Source organism: Tenrec ecaudatus, chromosome 7, assembly GCF_050624435.1.
Source record: "Tenrec ecaudatus isolate mTenEca1 chromosome 7, mTenEca1.hap1, whole genome shotgun sequence".
NCBI lineage: Eukaryota > Metazoa > Chordata > Mammalia > Afrosoricida > Tenrecidae > Tenrec > Tenrec ecaudatus.
The window spans coordinates 9,458,371-9,479,475 of NC_134536.1; the positions used below are offsets into that span (position 1 = coordinate 9,458,371).

The 21,105-nt window shown below is 49.0% G+C and overlaps 2 protein-coding genes across 5 annotated transcripts in view; one reads left to right on the forward strand and one right to left on the reverse strand.

Moving 5' to 3' along the window:
• Positions 1-5,514: 5,514 nt before the first annotated feature.
• On the reverse strand, positions 5,515-20,937 carry GTF2H5 (general transcription factor IIH subunit 5). 4 transcript variants are annotated; one of them, XM_075554324.1, is made up of 3 exons: positions 20,792-20,937; positions 19,842-19,979; positions 5,515-5,963 (listed from the first exon to the last, which is right to left on the reverse strand). In XM_075554324.1, the coding sequence occupies exons 2-3, from the start codon at positions 19,874-19,876 to the stop codon at positions 5,783-5,785; spliced, it is 216 nt and encodes a 71-aa protein (XP_075410439.1). In that variant the 5' UTR covers positions 19,877-19,979; positions 20,792-20,937; the 3' UTR covers positions 5,515-5,782. The 4 variants fall into 4 exon arrangements, with proteins under 4 accessions (XP_075410439.1, XP_075410441.1, XP_075410442.1 ...); XM_075554326.1 differs by having other exon boundaries at positions 19,842-19,903; positions 20,792-20,909; XM_075554327.1 differs by lacking the exon at positions 20,792-20,937 and adding an exon at positions 20,578-20,776 and having other exon boundaries at positions 19,842-19,903.
• SERAC1 (serine active site containing 1) overlaps positions 20,934-21,105 on the forward strand; it is a 42,923-nt gene continuing 42,751 nt past the window's right edge. Inside the window, exon 1 of the mRNA XM_075554319.1 lies at positions 20,934-21,060. The gene's annotated coding sequence lies outside the window, so the exon portion shown is untranslated. The remainder of the gene's footprint in view (positions 21,061-21,105) is intronic.

Below are 21,105 nucleotides of genomic sequence, written 5' to 3' on the forward strand. Positions count from 1 at the left end.
TGAGAACGGGGGTTCCTCTTTCTCACGGATGAGGTCTGAGGCAAAGGGAAGTCCAGGGTCTTGTCTGGGACCCCGGTGCTAGGAAGCAGGACGGCTGGGCCTGGACCCTATTGGTGCGCTTACCCAGGTGCTTAGTTGGCAATCACCACTCGGGTTGACCTCACGGGGGCTCTAACTCATGACAACCCGGAGTGTGTGTGGGACTGGGCTCCTTGCAATGGCAGTGGCTGGTTTTTTCAAGAGGAGACCTGCAGGCTTTCCTTTTGAGAAACCTCTGGGTGTCCTGAGCCCCCCAACCTTGGTGATCACTGGCCAGCATGCTAGCTGTCTGAGCCTCTCGGGAACACCCACTAATGAGATCAGTACTTCACCAAACTTATTCAGTGCCCTCAGTAGACTTGGAGGGTCATCTTTGTGGCAAATGAGCTAGGGCTTTTATGCCGTTTGACACCGTCCATTTCCGTCATGCATAGGTTAAGACGCGCCTGCTCCCTTCTATAAACTGATTCTCTAAACCGTCAGAAAATCTACGCTATTACCTTTTCACAGTATTTTGGGGACTTGTGAAAAACAAGACAGTAAACCTCTCTGTGTTAGGCCGGGTTGACCAGAGGAACAAATCCAGAGACACTCAGATATGAGTCAGAAAGAACTTTATGCCAAGAAGTTCTTGACATAAATCAGGAAAACATCCAAGCCCTGTCCAATTCAAGTCCTTAAGCCCGATACTAGTCCATAATGTCCTTTAGATTCACGCAGTCACAAGCAACGATGCCGAATTCAGGAAGCTCACAGGCCAGTGGGGGCCAAGTTGTGTACATACCATGGTGGTGGTACCATCACAGGGCTCTGGCAGCAATCAGGGTCAGCCAGGGGAATGGGGAAGGCTGAGAGGGAGGAGATGGTTCCCAAGGCCACGTCCACAAGGAGACACCACCATTCTGTGACCTGATTGACACGTTTATATATCTTCAAGTTGACATGAAATTATGACTACCACACTCCCCTTTACTGTTGATCTTGTTATCTGATCGTATACATTATAATGACAACTCTGAAAATATTCTTGAGTGACACCTCCAATGGTCTGGGCCTCAATGTTATACTGGGGGCTCCAGTCTGGGCCACACATGAGGGACGGCAGCCGATTGGCCGAAGAATGCCTGTTTATGATGTCATAATCCAGTGACAGTGGATGGACATGAGGTCATGGGTGGGTAGAGGGAAGTCAGACAAGAGCCCAAAGGTGCTGGGGAGGTTGGGTGGGTGGGTGGTTGAAGGAGAGGGGGAAGGGCACCATACAGGGCTGTGGTTCCCACCTAGGGAAGGTGGCAGAGGAGTGGCATCTTTGAGCAGGACAGGCTCTGGGAGGTGGGTTACCATCAGACCCCAACACACATGGGTTCTGTGGTGGTAGAGAGGGTCCTGCCATGACACAGGAGCCACACTGGGGCATCGGATACGCGGGGCGTGACCTAAGGCAGAACATGACCCCAGTTCTCATTTGATACAGATTTTGCAATAACAACCCGGTTTTGGGAACCCAACCCTGCTGCCAAGTGAGGGGGATGTGGCAAGTTTTTCCAGCATCAAGCACGCAATGCCCGCTGCTCTGGAGATGCAAGTGCAGTAGGTCAAGTGACGGCAGCACAAGGCCACGGGGCCAGCTTCCAGAAGCTCAGGGCTGGGCAAGTCAACAGTGGGGTGCAGATGCCTTTCCTTGTCACACATGTCCCCAAAGGGGCTCAGCATTGCCCAGCAGGCTTCCCAAAAGAATGGCCATCATGGAGATTTCCCTGTCTTAGCTCTTTGCACTCCAGATACAATACGCTTTCCTCCACACCTCCTTAATACTGGGATTCTAAGAGAAACCTTCCCTAAATCCCATGTGCATGGAAAAGGGAGTATGCATTGGAAAGTGGGTTCCTTCCACTGTCTCCTGCCAGCCTAGGGAGGGGCAGTCTCCCTGAGGGGTTTGCCTGGGCGTGTCCTTGATGTAGTGGGAGTCAACAGTCGTGAGTCATGCCCTATCAGTCAGGCCCTGACTGCCTTGGTCGGAAGAGCCTGAATCAATCTTGTAAGCTCCTGTACCACAATGTAATCGTCCCAATCATGGTCCTCTTCCTGCTTGTCGCCCCCACCTGTCATTGCACTGAACTGATCTACCACCTATCATAAACGTGTGACAGTGTCCTTGGCTCTATGCCTGATATAGCTAGCATCCTGAAGGAATCATCAGACACCATTTTGGCCTCCTGCGACTTACCCCCCTCATCTGGATGTTCTTTGTCTTAAGTCTTAATAAAATGTTCTCCTTCAACTACTAAAAAAAACCCCCAAACACATGGTATGAGTTGACAAGTACCTGAGGTATGTAAAAAAAAAAAATTGAAAAGGACAGAAATACGAGATCCAGTCATATTTCAATACAGCTGGAAATTCTGAAGAAACACACCTCCCACTGAATGAGCATCAGCACCAGATGTACCAGCACCCCTCCAAGCAGGGTCATTGTTGTGTGGGAATTGGAGCGGTGGGGGCGGGTGACGGGACAGCACAAACAGAGCTGAAATCGTTTCCAGCATCAGTCATGCATAAAGTGAGCGAACACAGTGCACAGAGGTGCTGAGTAGAGATGGGAAGCTGGGTTGGACACAATTCCTCATCATACCATGCAATTCTTTGCCTCCGGGAACATTCCCACTGCAGGACCCCAGCCCTCTCGCCGCGATCTCTTGGAAGGAAAGAGCACAAGTCCTCTGTGTTATGGGTTTGCTCAGAGGCTGCTGTGGTGTCTATGAAGCCCCTTTTCCAAAATTTAAGTCTAAATAATGATTTGCATAGGGAAAAGGGGACATATAAAATGGAGTTTTCCCCCAATTTTATTTTTAATCATTTTATTGAAGGCTTACAGCTCTTATAACAATCCATTTTTCAATCACATTTGTGCATATGTTGCCATCATTTTCAAAAGCATTTTCTTTCTGAGTCCTTGATAGCAAGTCTTTTTTCCCTCCCTCCCCCACACTCCCACCATGTGAACCCTTGATAAATTATATTATTTTCAGCCTACACAGTCTGCTGTCTCCCTTCACATTTCTGTTGTTCATCCCCCTGGGCGTGTGTGTTATACGTTCATCATTGTGATGATTTCCACTTCTTCCCCCTCTCCCCCTCCCCTCAGAGTATTACTAGTCCCTCCCATTACTGTTCCTGACATGTTTATCTATCCTGGATTCCCAGTGTCCAGAGCTCTTATCTGTACCAATGTACATGCTCTGGTCTAGCCGGATCTGTAAGGTAGAGCTGGGTCATGATAGTCAAGGGGAGGAAGCACTAAAGAATTAGAGGACTGTTGTGTGCTTCGTTGGTGCTAAACTACACCCTGGCTGGCTCGCCCTTCCTTGTGACCCTTCTGTAGGGCACAACTGTCTACAGATGGGCTTTGGGTCTCCCCTCTGACCCTCCTTATTCACATCAGTATGATGGTTAGTTTTGGATTCAAATAAAACTGATTTCTTAATAAAAGAATGCTTGGCCTGGTGGGAAAACTTGCCTGAAGAGGTAAACTCAACAAGCAAAGTAGTGTGTATGCTTCTTGTTTGGCTGGTCCAACCCTGACCTTTAAGAAATGGTTATCTTGAGGGATCTGGAACCATGTTGTTGTTCTGTCGGTTGTGACTCCTGGCAGCGGCCTTTCACCGGTGCTGTGACAGCCTACCCATCTTGGCTATCCTGAGCCACTAGTTGCTGCCATTATCTCAATCCATCTAGGGCTTCTTTTAAAAAAAATCATTTTGTTGGGGCTCGTACAAATCATCACGTCCATCGTATCAAGCACACTTGTACATTTGTTGCCGTCATCATTCTCAAAACATTTGCTTTCTGCTTGAGCCCTTGGTTATCGGCTCATTTTCCAGATGGTCTTCCTTCATCCATGACTCTCCTGAGCATGAAAGCCTCACTCAGTCTTGCCACTCTCACAAAGGAGCCTTCTGTTTCCAACACAGATCTGTTCATTCTTCTGGCTCAACTCAAAACGTCATGTCATTGAGTTGATGCTGACTCAATAGTGACCCCAGAGGACATGCTAGAACGGGCCGTGTTTCCGAGGCTGGAACTTTTTATGGGAGTAGAAAGCCCCATCTTTCTCCCTTGGGGGAGGGGGCGGCGGTAGTTTCAAATTACTTATTTTGCGGATTACAGCCCAACTTGTAACCACCAGGCCATCGGGGCTCCTATGCTAGTGGCAATCCAGTATATTCATCACACTTCAAAGACATCAGTTCTCTGGTCTTCCTTATTTCACATACGAGGTGACTGACAATATCTGCGTACATCATCTCATGTCCTGACTGCTGCTTCTCTGCATGTTGACTGTGGGTCCAAGTCAAAGGAAGTCCCTAACAGCTTCAATCTTCTCTGCTCATCATGATGTTGCGTACTGGTTGTTGTGAGGGTTTTATGGTGAGGTGAAATCCATACACTAAGGCTGTGGCGCAGTGCTTCCCAACGTGGGTGACACCGTCCCCCTCCCACTCCCCCCTACTGCCCTGGGCACTGCAGTAGCAGATGCCTGCACTTTATCTTGGGTTGTGGGTTATACTTAAGTTTTTTAATTGCTGGGGGAGAGGAGGCTGAGTAACTTTTTTCTGCAAAAGAAGAGGACCACTTGGTGGGCTAATTAAGTTTGGGAATCTAAATGCAATCGATTTTCACCGATAAGTGCATCACTTTAAACACGCAAAGCTGTGTCATCTACACACGACAGGTTGCTGATGGGTCCTCATGCAAGCTTGCTGCTGCACTCGGCTTCAGAGTCTAGCTTCTCAGATTATTGGCGCAGTGTATGGACTGAGTAAATCTCTCAATGCCATCAGGCTGATTCCGACTCAGCGTGGCTGAATGAGTCTGATGAAAAGATACACACCTGACGTACCCCTTTCTTGGTTTTAAACCATGCCGGATCCCTTTGTCCTCTCTCAACAACTACCTCTTGGTCTATGTCCAGATTCTGCAAGAGCGTAGCATTCTGGTAATCACATTCTTCACAGTGCAACCCACAGTTTGTTTTGATCCACTCAGTTCAATACCTCTGCACGGTCGATCTGACGCAGCTAGCTAAGCATCTTCCTGGAATCCTCTGCTCTCAGCGGAGGTCCATCTGAGGCCAGCAAAGCTATCCATCGCTTCATCATCCTGGCCGGAATCTGGCTTGAACTTCGTGTAGCTCCTTGTTGATAGATGGTTCCAACAGCTTTTGAATCATCTTCAGGAAAAGAACGGACATGAAATATTCTCTTCCCCAGGAGAACTGGCTAACATGTCAATAGTATTCGGCGTTCCCTTCCGGGTATATTTCTCACATCAGTAAATCTGGGGTTCTAAGTAAAACAAGAATACCCATATACTACAAGAACAAGCAAAATCAAATCCTAGGTTAGCCTGATCATTTAAGAGCATATTCCATTATTTTCTTGATGTCTTAAATTGATATGAAAAAGGTACAAAGACTTGTTTTATATTTCCATTTTAATAAATGATAATAAAATTCCAATTACAGGCAAGTAGTTATGCATCTTTTCCTTTTTTAAACCTAAGGTACAACTCAGGGTCTATTTTTTAAACCTAAGGTCCACTCAGGGGCTATTTCTGGACCCGTGACCCCACGGTGTTCCTGTGGCCTGCCCCTGGAGAGGTCTAGTCAGGAACAAAGGACCAAACGGTGACGATCTGTCCCTCTGGTTGCTGCAGCTCCCTGGGTGGGTGACATCTAGTGTTCTCACTTCTGGGTAAGAGAGAAGGCGTTCTGGTCCATTAACTCCCCCACTCGCTCCTGGAGGACACTGACCAGCTCTGCTACCACGAAGACATGCGTGTCGTCGATGTCCTGGATGATGAACTTCTTCCCCAGGGCATTGGACTCGTCCAAGTAGAGTAGGAACTGCTTCATGGCTGGGTCACTGTGGAGACAAGCACACGCCGTCAGACCCCGTACCGCATTCTGCCACCGCACTGCAGCAGACAGGATTTCTAGGTGTACTGACAGAGTGTAAGATGTCACTTGATCCCTCACCGCTCTCTAAGCCTCAACTGGAACAACTTACAGACATGGCTCTGTTTTTGACCTATTAGTGAAAGGTTGAGAAAAAGAACCCAATGATGAAAAAAGAAATTTTATGACAAGTAAAACAAAAAGTTACAGGAAAGTGCAAAGCTTCCTTCATCGGGTCCAGAGTGTCAGCTTCCTTACCTGTGTTTATAAGCGACCTTCCTTCTTGGTCAGTGGCCATCACACCTGAGAAACCCATAGCTATTCAAGACCTTGCCAGTGACGATTCACTTTTTAATGATGCAGGACAGACAGCAGGAGTCAGGCTGGGAGGCCAGGGGCTGGTTACTCACTGTGCCACTGAACCTCCTGAGCCCCTCTCAGCTCAGAAGCACGCATATATACCTAACACTGCTGCCTGCCTGCCTGCCCCAAGGACTGGTGCTGTGGTTTTTCCTTCAGTCTCAACGACTGCTGAAGAGAATCCTACCCACCTCCCTGAGGATAACACTGAGCTCCAAGAGGAGAGCCAAGTCCAAGTGCACTCACTCCATGAGTGGGCCTGTTACAAGGCAGGAGGGGCAGTTCCCTGGTGGGCGGCACACACTCCCAGAAGCTTCTCTTTTACAAACAACCTTGCATCACAATGGAGAAGAAACCCACCGGACCTAATAGGCAATGACACATTTAGCAAAAGGATGTACAAATGCAGATTTTTGTAACTCTTAGGGACAAACAGGATAGGACTCAATCTTGGCTTCTTGAGAAATATCCACATCAACTACAAAAACAGCAATTTCATCTAAAACAGATGTACGAGAGCTCAAATTCTGGGCACTAGGTTTGCCACTCTGGTTTCCGGTAGGTCCATTTGGCGTCTCCACATAAACTCAGCCCCCACTGACTTCTTTCTGAGCCTGGGTGGGAAGTTAAGAAGCTTAGCCCTCTGACACATGCACTGCTGAAGGCCCTCCGCCAGCTGCAGGGGTTTTGCTGCTGGGATGCTGTGGGGGCTGTTTTGGTCCCACCAGGGACCATCTGCAGGAGCACAGGCTGAGCCATGACACTGCGCACACCTCACCGAGGCAAACAATTCACCACCAACTGACACAAAGCCTCCAGGGGGCCTACGTGTAGAGGGGCAGTCTGAGGGCTGCCCAGGGCTGAGCCGGGCTAGTGGGGCCCTACTAGACAGAGCCCAGGAGGGAAAGCCATGGGTCTCTAGCCTGGAAACAGAGCCTCAGCTCTTTCAACAGTCTGCTTTCTTACTCTTGGCCCCTCCTTCAACTTTTTTCCTGGTGGCACAGCAAGTAAGCAAACGGCTGTCAAGATCTCAAGGGCTTGAAAGTGGCAACCTGCTCCTTGACCATTACACACCACGAGACCCTCAGGGCAATTCTGCTGGCCCTAGGAGGTCCTCGAGCTGAAATCACTTGACAGCGAGGGGCACAGGTAAAGGGGAGAAGGGAGGTTTAAAGGAAATCAACTGAAGGGCAAAAAGGAGTCCAGGCCTGGGAGGGGGACACACACACAATAAACGTCATGCTCTACGCTGCTTCAGTCCCGGCCCCTCAAGGGAGAAGGGAGCACGGGGGCCGAGGGTGCCCATGGTGCCACCTTACTCGAGGCCCCAGAAGACCCTCAGCATGCCTGTAAATACCCACACTCCAGGCCCCAGGAGGACCCAGTGGACTTGGTGGATGACCACGTGCTTTCTTTGGCCTTTTAAGTCAATGGCGGGCCCAAGAGAACAGCAACTGTGCCCAATGTGAGCTCACCTCTCGGCTCCACTGCCAGTGGATGCTGTAGCTACAGGCCACATACAGCGACTCAAGGAGCTGTTGAGGGGGCTACTCCTCAGAGCCCTTAGAAGCAGCCAGGGTGAATGGCTAGAAAAAGTAATCCTCCAAGACATTTTCTAAACAGACTAATTTGCATTGTGTCAGTGAGATGCAAGCTAAATCACTGGAACTGGGGCGGCCCCTGAACCACCTGCAGGCCAGTGCTCACTGACAGCCCACTGACAGCCGGAGTCTGCTCCTGATGCTGAGCTCAGAAAGCTGCGTGCATGAGGGGCCTGCCCCTGGCCCTTCCCCCAGCCCTGACGGGGGCACCGCCACAGCAGCACGGACAGGAATCTGTGGACAACAGGCCCAGCACACACACGATTTTCCCTTAGCCTGAGGGAGACTCTTGGCTTAGGTTGGTAAACTATTCTTTCTGAAAAACAATTAGTAAAAAAAAAAAAAAAAATGCAGTTGCTCTAAAAACATCTTAAGAATTTCTCTCTAAATTTCGTACGTCCTGGGCACAGGCCGTCTTAGAAGACCTGTTCCTGACTGTGGAATGGCCTTGTTCATCCAGGTTCCTCTCCCACTTGTGTTTCTGCATACATCCTGCGGCGGGGTGGTCCAGCCAGAGCTGAGAGTCGCAGCTCTCCATGAGGCCCGGAGCCCTGGTGGCACAGTGGGCTGCTACTCACTGACTGCTGTCACTCTCGATGGCAGTGGGAATGATTCAGTCACACTCACTGCCATTGAGTGGATTCCAACTCATAGTGATCTTACAATGACCCTATGGGACAGAACAGAATTGCCCCTTTGGGTTTCTGAGGCTGTAAATCCTTATGGGAGGTGACAGTCTCATTTTTCTCCTGAGGAATATCCATTGGGCTTGAACTGCTGACCTTATGGCAAGCAGCCCAGGGATCCAGAGATGAGGGCCCAGCTCAGTGCAGATGCTCAGTTAGGAGCAGATACAGGAGCAGGGCAAGAAAGGAGAGAAAGGACAGTCACAGGGGAATGTTAGTTAACCAGAATCATACATCCCAACACCCATTTGGGGTTCTACTGTGACAAAGCCACACAACCCTGCAGTTCTGGACCCAGAAAGTCTAGTCCCAAACCCAACTGCAGCAGTTTATAAAAATCTCCCCGTCTCAGGCCCCTAACCGACGGTGCAGGACATTGGGTCTGAGAATCCATGGGTAGATAGAGTGGACAACCAAATGAGGGCACTTAAATGCTGAGAGTTCTTGGGAGGGTGGGGGGTGGCAGGTTCAAATGATCCACATCTCTACCACCTACCAAATCATCGAGCATTTCTGCTGCTGCGTTACGGAGCCCGTTAATCTCAACTATGCACACAAGCTTCAACGAGAAGCCGGCCGACACCACAGTTTGCTTTGCACTGCAGGCCTGAGGCCGATCCACTGCTCTCGTCCACACTGCAGCCCAGCATAGATGGATCCTGGAAAATGCCTTCCGATCTCTTAGCAGCCACGATGGGTTAGAAAAATAAGCCAAACCCACTCTGTGCTTTGACACAACTCTCGGCAGACCAGGCCTTACGACAACCTTCTACAAAGGCGCTCGCTGCTCAAGGGTGTCCTCGACCCGCCGCCCCTTTAGAGGCACTCCCCGCACAGCAGCATCAGCACCAGTGGTCGGCTCAGAGCCACCTGCTTGACAAGCTGGGCCTGGTCAGTAAGGGCTGCTTCAAGTCCAAGCCCAAAGTTGCTAACGAGGAGGCTTAGTGCGCAAACCCTTTCTGATGCCGGGCTCCATTTCATCCAGATCCTCCTCTCATCCCACCCCGCGCCCCAGCCTCCTGGGGTCACAGGAAAGAGGCTCAAAAGAAACATGTCCCACATGGGGTTTAGGCTAGTCACAGGCCTGGCCTCAATACTGTGCATAGAACTCACTCAGTCAACACATGATGAGGCACCTCCTGGGTGTCCCTCTGGTGCCGTGCTTCCGTGCACACGGTCCTGGGAGGAACCGAGGCTGACAGATGTGCTGGAAGTGCTAATGAAAAGAGAAGCCAGGTCAGACTAGCTCTGCTGCAGGCTTAGAAGCCAAACCTGTCGGGAGAAGGTTGCACGATAACCCAGTTTCTCTGGGCTCGCTGGTGGCTGAGGATCTAGGCCTCACCAATGCAGGAAATGCTCCTGTGGGGGCAGCTGCCAAAGCACCTGCAGGCCTGTCCCACCAGGGCTGCTTTCCCACCTCAGGGCTGCCCGCCGACAGCCGCTGGGCCCAAGTCGCTTGGTGGGTTTGAGTGTGCTTCTCTGGCAGATCCCGACAGAGAGGATGCATTTACCAACTTAATTCTGAAATAAAAATACAAACCAAAAAACTAACAATTTCATTGAGTTTAGATTTGGGGCTTTGATAAACGTTGGAAAGGCACAATCTTATTCTATGAGCTGCTCGACTTTCCAACATGGTGCTAACTGAGCCTGAGTGACCAACATTAAATTTGATTTACGCAAAACAGATCAAAAAGTTCGCGGAAGAATGGAATTCAAAGACAAATGCACACATGCTCCCAACATTGGGACGTCCCCCATGCGTGTTTTACTGTAGACCCCACCACAAGGAGGTATGGAAGAAGTGCTGAGGAAGCTGAGCCAGGCTCACGGGCCCAGGCTCAGGACACATGCAGCTGGCTGCCTGACTCTGGAGCAGCACCACACAGGACACCAGAAGACAGGCCAGTGACATGACTTGGATTCGGAGAGACAGCGTGGTGACAGAAACAGTTTGGGGAGCTCCTGAAAAGGTCGGGCTGTAAACTCCAGACGATCAAACTCTGCACTCTAACGTGGTCCACTGTGAGGTCCTCAAAAGGCCCGCTGACACGGAGCTGTACTATGCGCACCTCTCTCTGGCAGCAGCTAGAGCCGCAAGGGAGAGTGACAGGCCCTGCCAGTCACCACCGGTGTCTCTACCTCCCACCAATGACTGCGTGAGACCATGCAAATGGGTGTGTGAAACTGACAGGGGGTGTCAGTCGTGCCATTCCACTGGGTGTACATCTCAGAAGCCCAACTCCACACCAAACTCACTGCCGTCTAGTCCATGCCGGCTCACAGCGACATCCTGACAACCTGGGTTGGCTTCTGAGCTGTAACTGCTTTGGGAATAGAAAGCCCAGGTGAAGGGTTTACATTTAGCCTTCCTCTAGTCTTCTAAATTGCAAGAAAGGAATTCTCTTCGGGAAAATTATATGATCATTTGCAATACAAAAGCAGGCCATAATCATCATGGAAAAGACATACATCAAAAAGAATAAACTAGCCTGCTGGCTGATTCTGACTCAGAGGGCGCCCTGGGCCCAGAGAGCTGCCCTGTTGCTTCCCAGGCTGGAGTCTTTGGGAACAAATTACTCGGTCTGGGAGGCTCAAACACCAGGCTGTTCATCCCCCACCCCATTGGCCCAGCGCTTACCTACTGTGTCACCCGGGTTACTACACCACCCGAGACAGAGCACAACACTCCAGCGAAGACTGTCCACTTCTTTCCCCCCGAAACGACGTTGCTGCTTTATTCCCAACACTAACAACTAGTCTGAGGCAAAGAACTCGGGAAATCAGTAAAATGTCCACGCTGCTCCCTGCTCTTGATAAACTGCCACACACCCTTCCCTGAGGGAACTGGGGCTTTCAGACAGGGTCCTCCCTTCCTCCACAGCTGTGAGGGCTGCCCACCAAGACACCATCTCACCCCCAACAAATGTGGCAACCACTTAAAAAAAAGAGAAAATAAATGCTGGCAAGGTTGTGGGGAGATTAGAATTTGTATACACCACTGCGGGATTATAAACAGTATCATCACTATGGAAACCAGTGTGGTTTAAAAGCTAGAAACAGAAACACCTTATGATGCAGCAATTAGACTCCCAAACATCGTCAAGATACAGGCACAGTGACAAGAATACGCCGGGCACACCTACATGCTTTGTAGCATGGTTCACAACAGCAGCAAGGTGGAAACCACCTAAGTGCCCATCAATGGATGGATGGATAAGCCAACTGGGAGACATCCAACGGGAAATTAAGCAACTGAAAGGAAGAATGATTCTGTGAACACAACCTGGATGAAACGGCAGGGCTTTATATGGTGTGAAATAAGTCAACCACAGACAGACACAATCGCATAGTCGCACTATTATACAAACGTTTAAAATAGACATACACACAGGAAAAAACACACACACACACACACACACACGACCAGGGGTGGGAGTGTGAGGAAGACTAAGTTCCTAGATAACAGACACTTAGTTGCATTTGGTGACGGGAAGTCAACCCTGAGATATGGGTGAAACCAGCACAACTTGACCATGGGAATGAAAGACAGAGAGATGGGCAGGGAAAAGGGACAATCTTGGTAAGCACTAGATATCCAAGCTTGCAAAATTAGTAACAACATCCAAAAACCCTGCTAGCAGACACGGAAGCATGTGTGTGGATAGAGAGGCACATGTGAATAAACATGGGTATATACAGGAGCACCCAAGTCACATGGCTATGTGCATACAGAACCCACCACAGGAGACACAGCTATGGAGGCTTCCTGGCCACCCACAGGATTGGTTCCCTAGTTAAAAGGCTTGGGACTGTATTCTAGGGGGGAGGGGGGACACCATTCACAAAGGTAATGTTCTCTATGTTGGGCTGGCGATGACGTCTGGAGTCTTCAAAGTCAGTGAGCAGCCTTCGAAGACACAACAAAGGCTCAGAGCAGAAACTAGTCCACAGGACTAATAGGCCACACGAACCATAGTCTCTTCTAACGTGAAACTGGAAAAGTGGATGCTGCCCAGCTACACCCACTGATGGTTCTGAGGGGGCTGGATAGGGATGGGAGAACAATGTAGACTAGACTTACGACACAAACTAGACATGCTGGACCAACAGAGACCAGAGGAAGCCGTGCCGTAGGGCACTGTGGTCAGGTGCTGCTGACTTGGTTCTGACTGATGTTGACCCCACGCGCAACTGAAGGAAGCCCTGCACCGTCTTCCCATCGTTCCAGCCACTGCGTCCACTCTCCTCGTTCAAAGTCCCCCTCTTTCTCACTGCTCTTCTGTGTGACCAGGTGCGACTCCTCCTCCAAGGACGGCTCTCTCCTCACAAGGGGTTCAAGGTATGGGACACAGAGTGTCACCTTCCTTGCCTCAAAGGAGCATTCTGGCTCTACTTCTTCCAAGCCAGATCTGTTTCTTCCCTTGAAGTCCCCGGTACTTTCAATATTCTCCGCCAGCACCATCATTCGAATGCATCAACTCTCCTTTGCTCTTCCTTATTCAAGGTCCAATTTTTCACATGTATGTGAAGCAAATGAAAATGCCACGGCTTGGGTCAGGTGCACCTTAGTCCTCAAAGTAACAGCCTTGCTTTTTAACACTGTAAAGCTACGCTACTCTTGCAGGGCTCCTTAATAGTCAAATAATGGATTGGGTTATAGAACAAACGGGAAAAGCCATGAGCAGTCAGTGGTTCCCTTAAACCAGTGGTTCTCAGCCATCCTCAGCCACCGCTCTTTAATACGGTTCCTCATGTTGTAGTGACCCCCAACCATAACATTATCTTTATTTCTACTTCATCACTATAATTGTGTTACTGCTATGAATGGGGCAACCCCTGTGAAAGGGTGGTTCAACCCCCAAAGGGGTTGTGACCCACAGGTTGAGAACCGCTGCCTTAAACAATGAATAATGGGCTGTCCCTGGGTGTCAAAAGTCGCAGACAACTCCTCCTGACCCTTAAATGTTTTACAAAGTTGCCTCTCTGAGAAAGGCAGGAGGAGCCCTGGTGGCGAAGTGATTATGTGTTGGGCTGCAATCGGCAAGGTCGGCAGTTAGAAACCACCGCTGTCTCAGAGGGAGAGATGGAGTTTTCTACTCCAGTAAAGAGTCAATAGTCTGGCCCTGCGGGGGACAGCACCAGAGACACAGTGTGAGAATTGCATCCAACCTGATCCCACCACACTGAGGCAAAGCACTGGGGGAGTGCAGCGGAACAGCAAGGGAATGGAGCGGCAAAGTCCCCAGGGAATGCTGAAGGTGGACTTTGGGGCCAGGGCGTGGTGCTCCAACACACTGGACTGGAAAACACTCCTAAAAGACACCAAATGATCCTTGAGCTAACTACAGATTTCTTTCTTGTTGTGTTTTGTTTTCTTCTTTGTCAGTGGTTTGTTGTTGTATATTGTTGCTTGGTTTTGCTCTATTTTGTTTTTGTGCATATTATCTTTGCAGGTCTGTCTAAATAAGATAGGCTGGATAAACAATCTGTAGGAAAAACAACGGGACCGACAGTTCCGGGGAAAATGGGATAGGGGGAGGTGGGGGGTAAGGAAGTGGTGTTAACAAACCCAGGGACAAGGGAACAACAAGTGATCCAAATCGGTGGTGAGGTTGGTGTTGGGGGCCTGGTAGGGCATGATCAAGGGTAAAGTAACGAAGAGGTATTGCTGAAACCCAGGTGGGGACAGAATATGATAGTGACACAGGAGGAAAGTCAAGGGAAATAGAGGAAAGGACTGGGAGGCAAAGGGCATTTACAGAGGTCTAGACAAAGACATGTACATATGCAAATATATATATGAGGATGGGGGGAATCTATGTGCCTATATTTATAGGTTTAGTATTAAGGTGGCGGAAGGACATTGGGCCTCCACTCAAGTACTCCCTCAATGCAAGAATACTTTCTTCTATTAAATTAGCATTCTATGATGCTCACCCTCCCGACACAACTGCTGAAGACAAAGCTGGTAAATTAGCAAATGTGGTGAAGAAAGCTGATGGTGTCCGGCTATCAAAAGATACAGCGTCTGGGTTCTTAAAGGCTTGAAGATAAACAAGTGGCCATCTAGCTCAGAAGCAACAAAGCCCACATGGAAGAACACACCAGCCTGTGTGATCATGTGGTTCCAAAGGGATCAGTTATGAGGCATCAAAGAACAAAAAATCGTACCATTGGGTGCACACCTCCATGATACGATCGCTGAGGACAAACGGGTGCATAAGCAAATGTGGCGAAAGAAGCTAATAGTGCCCGGCTATCAAAAGGTATAGCGTCTGGGGTCTAAGGTAAACAAGCGGCCATCTAGCTCAGAAGCAACAAAGCCCACATGGAAGAAGCACACCAGTCTGTACCATCACGAGGTGTTGAAGGGATCAGGTATAAGGCATCATCAGAACAAAAAATTATTACCATAGTGAATGAAGGGGGAAGTGCAGAGTGGAGACCAAGGCCCAATTGTCAGCCACTGGAGATCCCCTTGCAGAGGGGCAGAGGGGTCTAGGGGAGGTCAGTCCGTCAGGGTACAATGTAGCACCGATGAAGAATAACACTTTCTCTAGCTCCTAAATGCTTCCTCACCCCCCCTCCCCCCGCCACCAACTATCATGATCCGACTTCTACCTTGCAAGTCTGGATAGAGCAGAGGATGTACACCGGTGCAGATAGGAACTGGAGGCACAGGGAATCCAGGGTGGATGATACCTTCAGGACCAGGGGTGAGAGTGGCGATATTGGGAGGGTAGAGGGAGAATGGGTTGGAAAGAGGGAACCGATTACAAGGATCTACAGGTGACCTCCTTCCTAGGGGACGGACAACAGAAAAGGGGGTGAAGGGAGATGATGGACAGGGCAAGATATGACAAAATAATTTATAAATTATCAAGGGCTCATGAGGGAGGGGGGAACAGAGAGGGAGGGGGAAAAAGAGGACCTGATGCCAAGGGATTAAGTGAAGAGCAAATGCTTTGAAAATGATGAGGGCAAAGAATGTACAGATGTGCTTTACACAATTGATGTATGTAAGGTGATAAGAGTTGTATGAGCCCCTAATAAAACGTTAAAAAAAAAAAGATTAAGTTAAAAAAAAAAAAGAATAGTCTCAGAAACTCACAGGGGCAGTTTCTAGTGTTGGTATTGACTTGATGGCACTCTGCTTGTCTATTTTTGAAAGGAAGGAAGGAGATCATTTATCACAGTCACCGCTAAGGCACGCAGGTGCCGTTTCTACATCACTGAAAGGCAAACCTTTCCTTGTGGTTGTGCTAACTTGGGCACCATGCTCAAGTGGATTCAGTGCGGAGCAACCCCGGAATAGGGTGTGAGATTCCAACTATTCACCAGAGCAGAGAGCCTCATCTTTTATCGGAAAGACTCGTGGGTTTGAACTGTTGACCTATGGCTAGCAATCCAATCTGAGCCTGCTCTCCTACCAGGACCCTTTGTCTTATACTAAAAAGGGCTACACCAGGTGCTATGACTTTGTTTGGACCTAACTACAAATCCGGCTTTAGGACACACTTAGGGACAGCTCTCATAAGCTCAGTGCACATTTACCCAAAAGCCAGGATGAGAAGGCAAGGAGGGCCAGGGCAACCAGAGTGAGGAAAACAGAACATGCGGAATGGAAAGCATGAGAATGCTGCTGGCTGGAGTCGAACACATGCACTCGTTCTCTAGAGGGCTAATCGAGTACCCACGCCTCTGACGAACAAACAACTGCTGGCACCAATCTCAAGTCTCCCAGTTTAACAGAAACCCTGAAATCGGCATTAGGAAGCTTACCAGCAAAACCCACCCCATTGTTTAAGAAAAGTGAAGGCAAATGTGAAAGACAGTTTTGTGTGTGTGTGGCACCTGTAAGAAGACATGGGTGGAGATGCGATTGAGACACACAGCTCTCTGGAGGCCGGCCTCTTTTCCTCCTTCACCTTCCTGCTTGCTGGCCACCTGACAGCTGCGGAGCCTGGCAATGTTTTCATCGCCATTGGATCCACATGACTTTGCACCCACCGGCCTGTGATATTTCTGCATTCTGCATCACTGTGTGTCATAACATGAGTCTGAGGAGGGACTTACAGACTATTACCGACTTATGGACTTGGGGAGTGGGACTGGGCTGGGATGTCTTCCTGACAGAAAATTCTCTCTCATACAGGTGAGTGTCACTGGATTGTTTCTCTACTCAAGCTGGCCTAATACAGCAAGGAAGCAGAAAGACTTGATTTTGTCTGAATCTTTAACAGACAAACCAAATAATAAAATCTACAATTAAAATCACAGATGCTTTAGGGGAAAAAGAGAGGCCTAGTTCCACATACTTTAGAGACAAAGACAAAAACAAAAAAACAAACAAAACCAAACACACTGCCATCAAGTCGATTCTCATGGAGATCCTATAGGACAGAGCAGACTGCCTCTGTGAGTTTCCAAGGCTGTAAATCTTTACAGGAGTACAAAGTCTCATCTTCCTTCCATAGCGGTTTCAAACTGCTGACGCTGGGTTAGCAGCCCAGTGTATTGCCCACTACGCCACCAGACAAAGACAAGGGTGGACATCTGTATGAGACCACAATGGTGGTGTCTGAAGGACACCCAGTCATGATATCTACTGAAACGGGACATGGCAACCAAGGAAATTGTCACAAAATCATGGTCTGTAGCAGATAAATTCCCCAGTCCCCATTGGACTTCAGGAGTGGGAAAGGGACCACAATTGGAATACATACAATACTGAGATACATACAATACTGAGATACATACAATACTGAGATACATACAATATTGAGATACATACAATACTGAGATACATACACCATTGGGAGATATTTTAGGGCACAAAAAGAGACCTCACATGTCAAACATGATTTAACTCACTGCCATGGAATCACTTCAGATTCACAGAGATACTACAAGGCAGCATAGAACTGCCCTGGCTCTGAACCTGTAACTCTTTCCGGGAGTAGAAAACCTCATCTTTCTCCTGAGAAGCAATTGGTAGTTTTGAACTGCTGACCTTCTGCTTAGCAGCCCCAAAGTGTACACAATACCAAGGCTCAATTTTTTTTAATTTTTATATTTTATTTAATAAATCTTTTTATTGGGGCTTATACAACTCTTATCACAATCCATACATACATCAATTGAGCAAAGCACCCTTACACATTTGTTGCACTCGTCATTCTCAAAATTCACCTTCCACTTGGGTTCCTGGAATCAGCTCGGTTTCCTTGTTTTTCCCCCCTCTCCCTCTCTCCCCGCTCCCCCCTGCTCCCTTGATAGTTTATAATTATTTTATCTTATCTTACACTGCCCGGCGTCTCCCCTCACCCACCTTCCCATTGCCCATCTCCCAGAGAGGAGGTTACACATAGATCTCCAAGATCGTTTCTCCCTTTCTACACCTCCTTCCCTCCCGGTGTCGCCACTCCCACCGCTGGTGTTGAGGGGTTCATCCGTCCTAGGTTCCCTGTGTTTCCAGATCTCTACTGCACCGCTGTACATCCTCTGGTCTAACCAGGTCCACAAGGTAGAATTGGGGTCATGATAACTGGGAGGGGAGGAAGCGTTCAGGAACTAGAGGAAGGTTTTGAGTTTCATTGTTGCTACAATGAACCCTGAGTGACTCATCTCCTCCCCACTACCCCTCTGCAAGGGAAGTCCAGTTGTCTACAGATGGGCATTGGGTCCCCATCACGCACTCCCCCTCATTCACGGTGATGTGGTTCCACCCCCGCACCCCACCCCCGCCTTTGTTGTTTGCCAGGGCTCAATTTAAAAGGAACAATTATTAAGTTTTAAACAGGGAACGTTAAGGCCAAGATCCACCATCCAGTTGAGGGATATCATTAGTTCCAGGTCATAATGTCAACTGTCTGTCGAGACTCTGAGCCTTAAAAAGGGAATAGGAGTGGCAGAGGGAAAATGTCACAAAGGAATGACTGGAGGTTGATCAATACATCAGTTACAGGTGGAACTATAGACCTTGATTGGAAACACGTACATCATGCTGACAGAAAACTTGTAAGATTGGTCTGACCAAGGCAGTCAGATGTGACTCATGACTGTGAGACCCTAGCACCCCAATTTCTATTAAAGGCACAACCAGGCAAGTCTCAGGCAAGGGCTATGCCAATTCTCCTTGGGCCAGCAGAGGGAATGACTGTAACCCACTCTTTAAGGCACTTGGTCTGCAGGCAGTTATTTCTGAATCTATGTGGAGACTCAAAATGGATTTTGGGCCTCCATTATTAATTCTGACCTTTTAAAACCTAAGCTCAGGTGGTGTAGTGGTTTTGAGCTGGACTGCTAACTGGAAGGTCAGGAGTTTGAAGCCACCAATTGCTCCACAAGAGAAAGACAACGTTTTCTATTCCATTAACAGTTAGTCCTGGAAAGTCACAGGGGCAATTTTACCTGTCCTATAAAGTTGCTGAGTTGGCACTGACTTATGGTACTGAGTTTGTGTTTCTGTTTGTTTGTGTACAAGGAGAGGTATACAAGAAAAGCAAGATTCAATATATAGATTTAAAACTCGGAAGTATCGGAGGCCCAAAACCTACTTGTATGATAATGACAGTCCCTCACAGAAGAGCCACACAGAAGAGATGATATATCCAGGGTGCAGTATGGCACTGATGAAATATGTACCTATCCTCTAGTTCTTTAATATTTTCTCCCTTTACTATTATGGTCTTAGTTTAACCTCATTAATTACATTTGTATAATTAAGATCATTGAATGCATGAAAGTCAAGATAGAAAACCCCTCAGAAACAGTAATGGGAGTAATGATTTCCTGAGTGGGTGGGAAGAAGGAGGGAAGGAAGAGGTGATAGAAATGATGACTGTATAGCCCCAGTCAAGAGAATGAATAACACAATTGTAGGTGAAAAGATACATCAGATGGTGTAAGATATGGCAAAAAACAACAACAACAAAAAAACGGGTTCTTGGGGGATAGAATGGGGGATGGAAAGGATAAAGGAGCACTGATATCAAAGAGTTCAAGAGAAAAGAAAATGTTTAGAAACGGATAGTGGCAGTATTTGTACAATTATGCTTGATCTAATTGAATTATGGATGGTTATAATATCTTTGTAAGAGCTCCCAATAAAATAATTAAATAAACAGAAACAAAATGAACAATGGAAAGCAAACAAATAATTAAGTAAAACCCAAAACTGTCAAAGCTACTCACCATTCTATGAGCACTCCTTTCAAGACGTTGACCATCTTTCACAGTCAGCAGGTACCGATAATCTTGAGAAGATTCAAAAGCATCCACTTCAATACTTGGGGAGTTGCTTCGTTAAGCCTCAGTATTCAACGTTTAAGTCTTTCGATGGCAAATAAGGCTAACATTAATAAGACACATTCTGACCTAAACGTCATCCAATTTTTGACCCACAGCGACCCTATTAGCACAGGGTAGAACCGCTCCTGCTCCAAGACTATAAATCTTTACAAGAGTAGAAAGCCTCGCCTTTCTACCGCAGAACTAGTGGTCTCGAACTGCTGACCTTTCTGTTAGCCCAAGGAGTAAGCCACTCCACCACCACCAGGGCTCTCACAAAAGTAAAACGAATCCATTGGGCGTGCTAACAAGCCATGGATCTCTCTGGCAAGTTTGCCCATTGTCAAAGAATCCTAAATCTCTGCCAGCGGCCATTGTCAAAGAATCCTAAATCTCTGCCAGCTTTAAAACGCCGTCCTTCAGATTCCCTTTCCCACCCAGCGGTGTGAGCAAAAAGGTAGCGCCTAGGTGGCGCGGTTCGGCAAGTTGTAGGTCATGACAACCACAGTCCAACCACCTCTCGGTTAAGACGTAGCCTCTGGGCAAACAAAGGTGCATTCTCGCACCTAGTCAGACCTCCCGCCCCGCCCCGCCCCCCCCGGGGGTTTGTCCTCGCAGGAAACAATCCTGCCCACATCACCTGCGCGCGTCCACGCCTGCGCGCGGAGGCCTCCCCCACCGTGACAAGGCTCGGGGGACGCGAGCGGCCTCGGCAGCCAGCGCCCCAAGAGGGTTCGGACTCGGTCAGCACGGAGCACCGGAGGCCGCAGGGACTTTTCTGTCCTTCCTCTCCTTTTCCAGAGCGCCCCCTCTTCCACGCACCCCACTTTCCCTCTCTAAGGCCGGCTACTTACCTCCGCCCACACGCCCAGCTCAACCTCCCGGGGCCAGCCGAGCGCGCCTGCGCAGACGCAGCGGGCGTCATTACGTTCTTGTGGGCGGAGCGTGACGGCGGGGTGGGGCGAGGGCGAGGGGGCGCGCCGTCGGGGGTCACGTGCCCAGCGCGGCTGGAGGCGCGGGTTCCAGCCGGGGACGGCGGTGGGCGCGCGCCCTCCGCCTCCGCCTCCGCCCGCCGCCCGGGTGCTGAGGCGGCGAGGCGCCGGCGGAGTCCGCGCGCCGGCAGGTAGGAGGGGCGGCGGCTCGGGGCGGCGGGCGTGGGCGCGGGCCG

Excerpts from the sequence above, each read along its gene's own strand:
- GTF2H5 (XM_075554324.1), bottom strand. The coding sequence starts at position 19,876 with ATGGTCAACGTCTTGAAAGGAGTGCTCATAGAATG. Across the intron at positions 5,964-19,841 it reads AAAGGAGTGCTCATAGAATG|TGACCCAGCCATGAAGCAGT; the intron begins GTGAGTAGCTTT and ends TTGTCTCCACAG.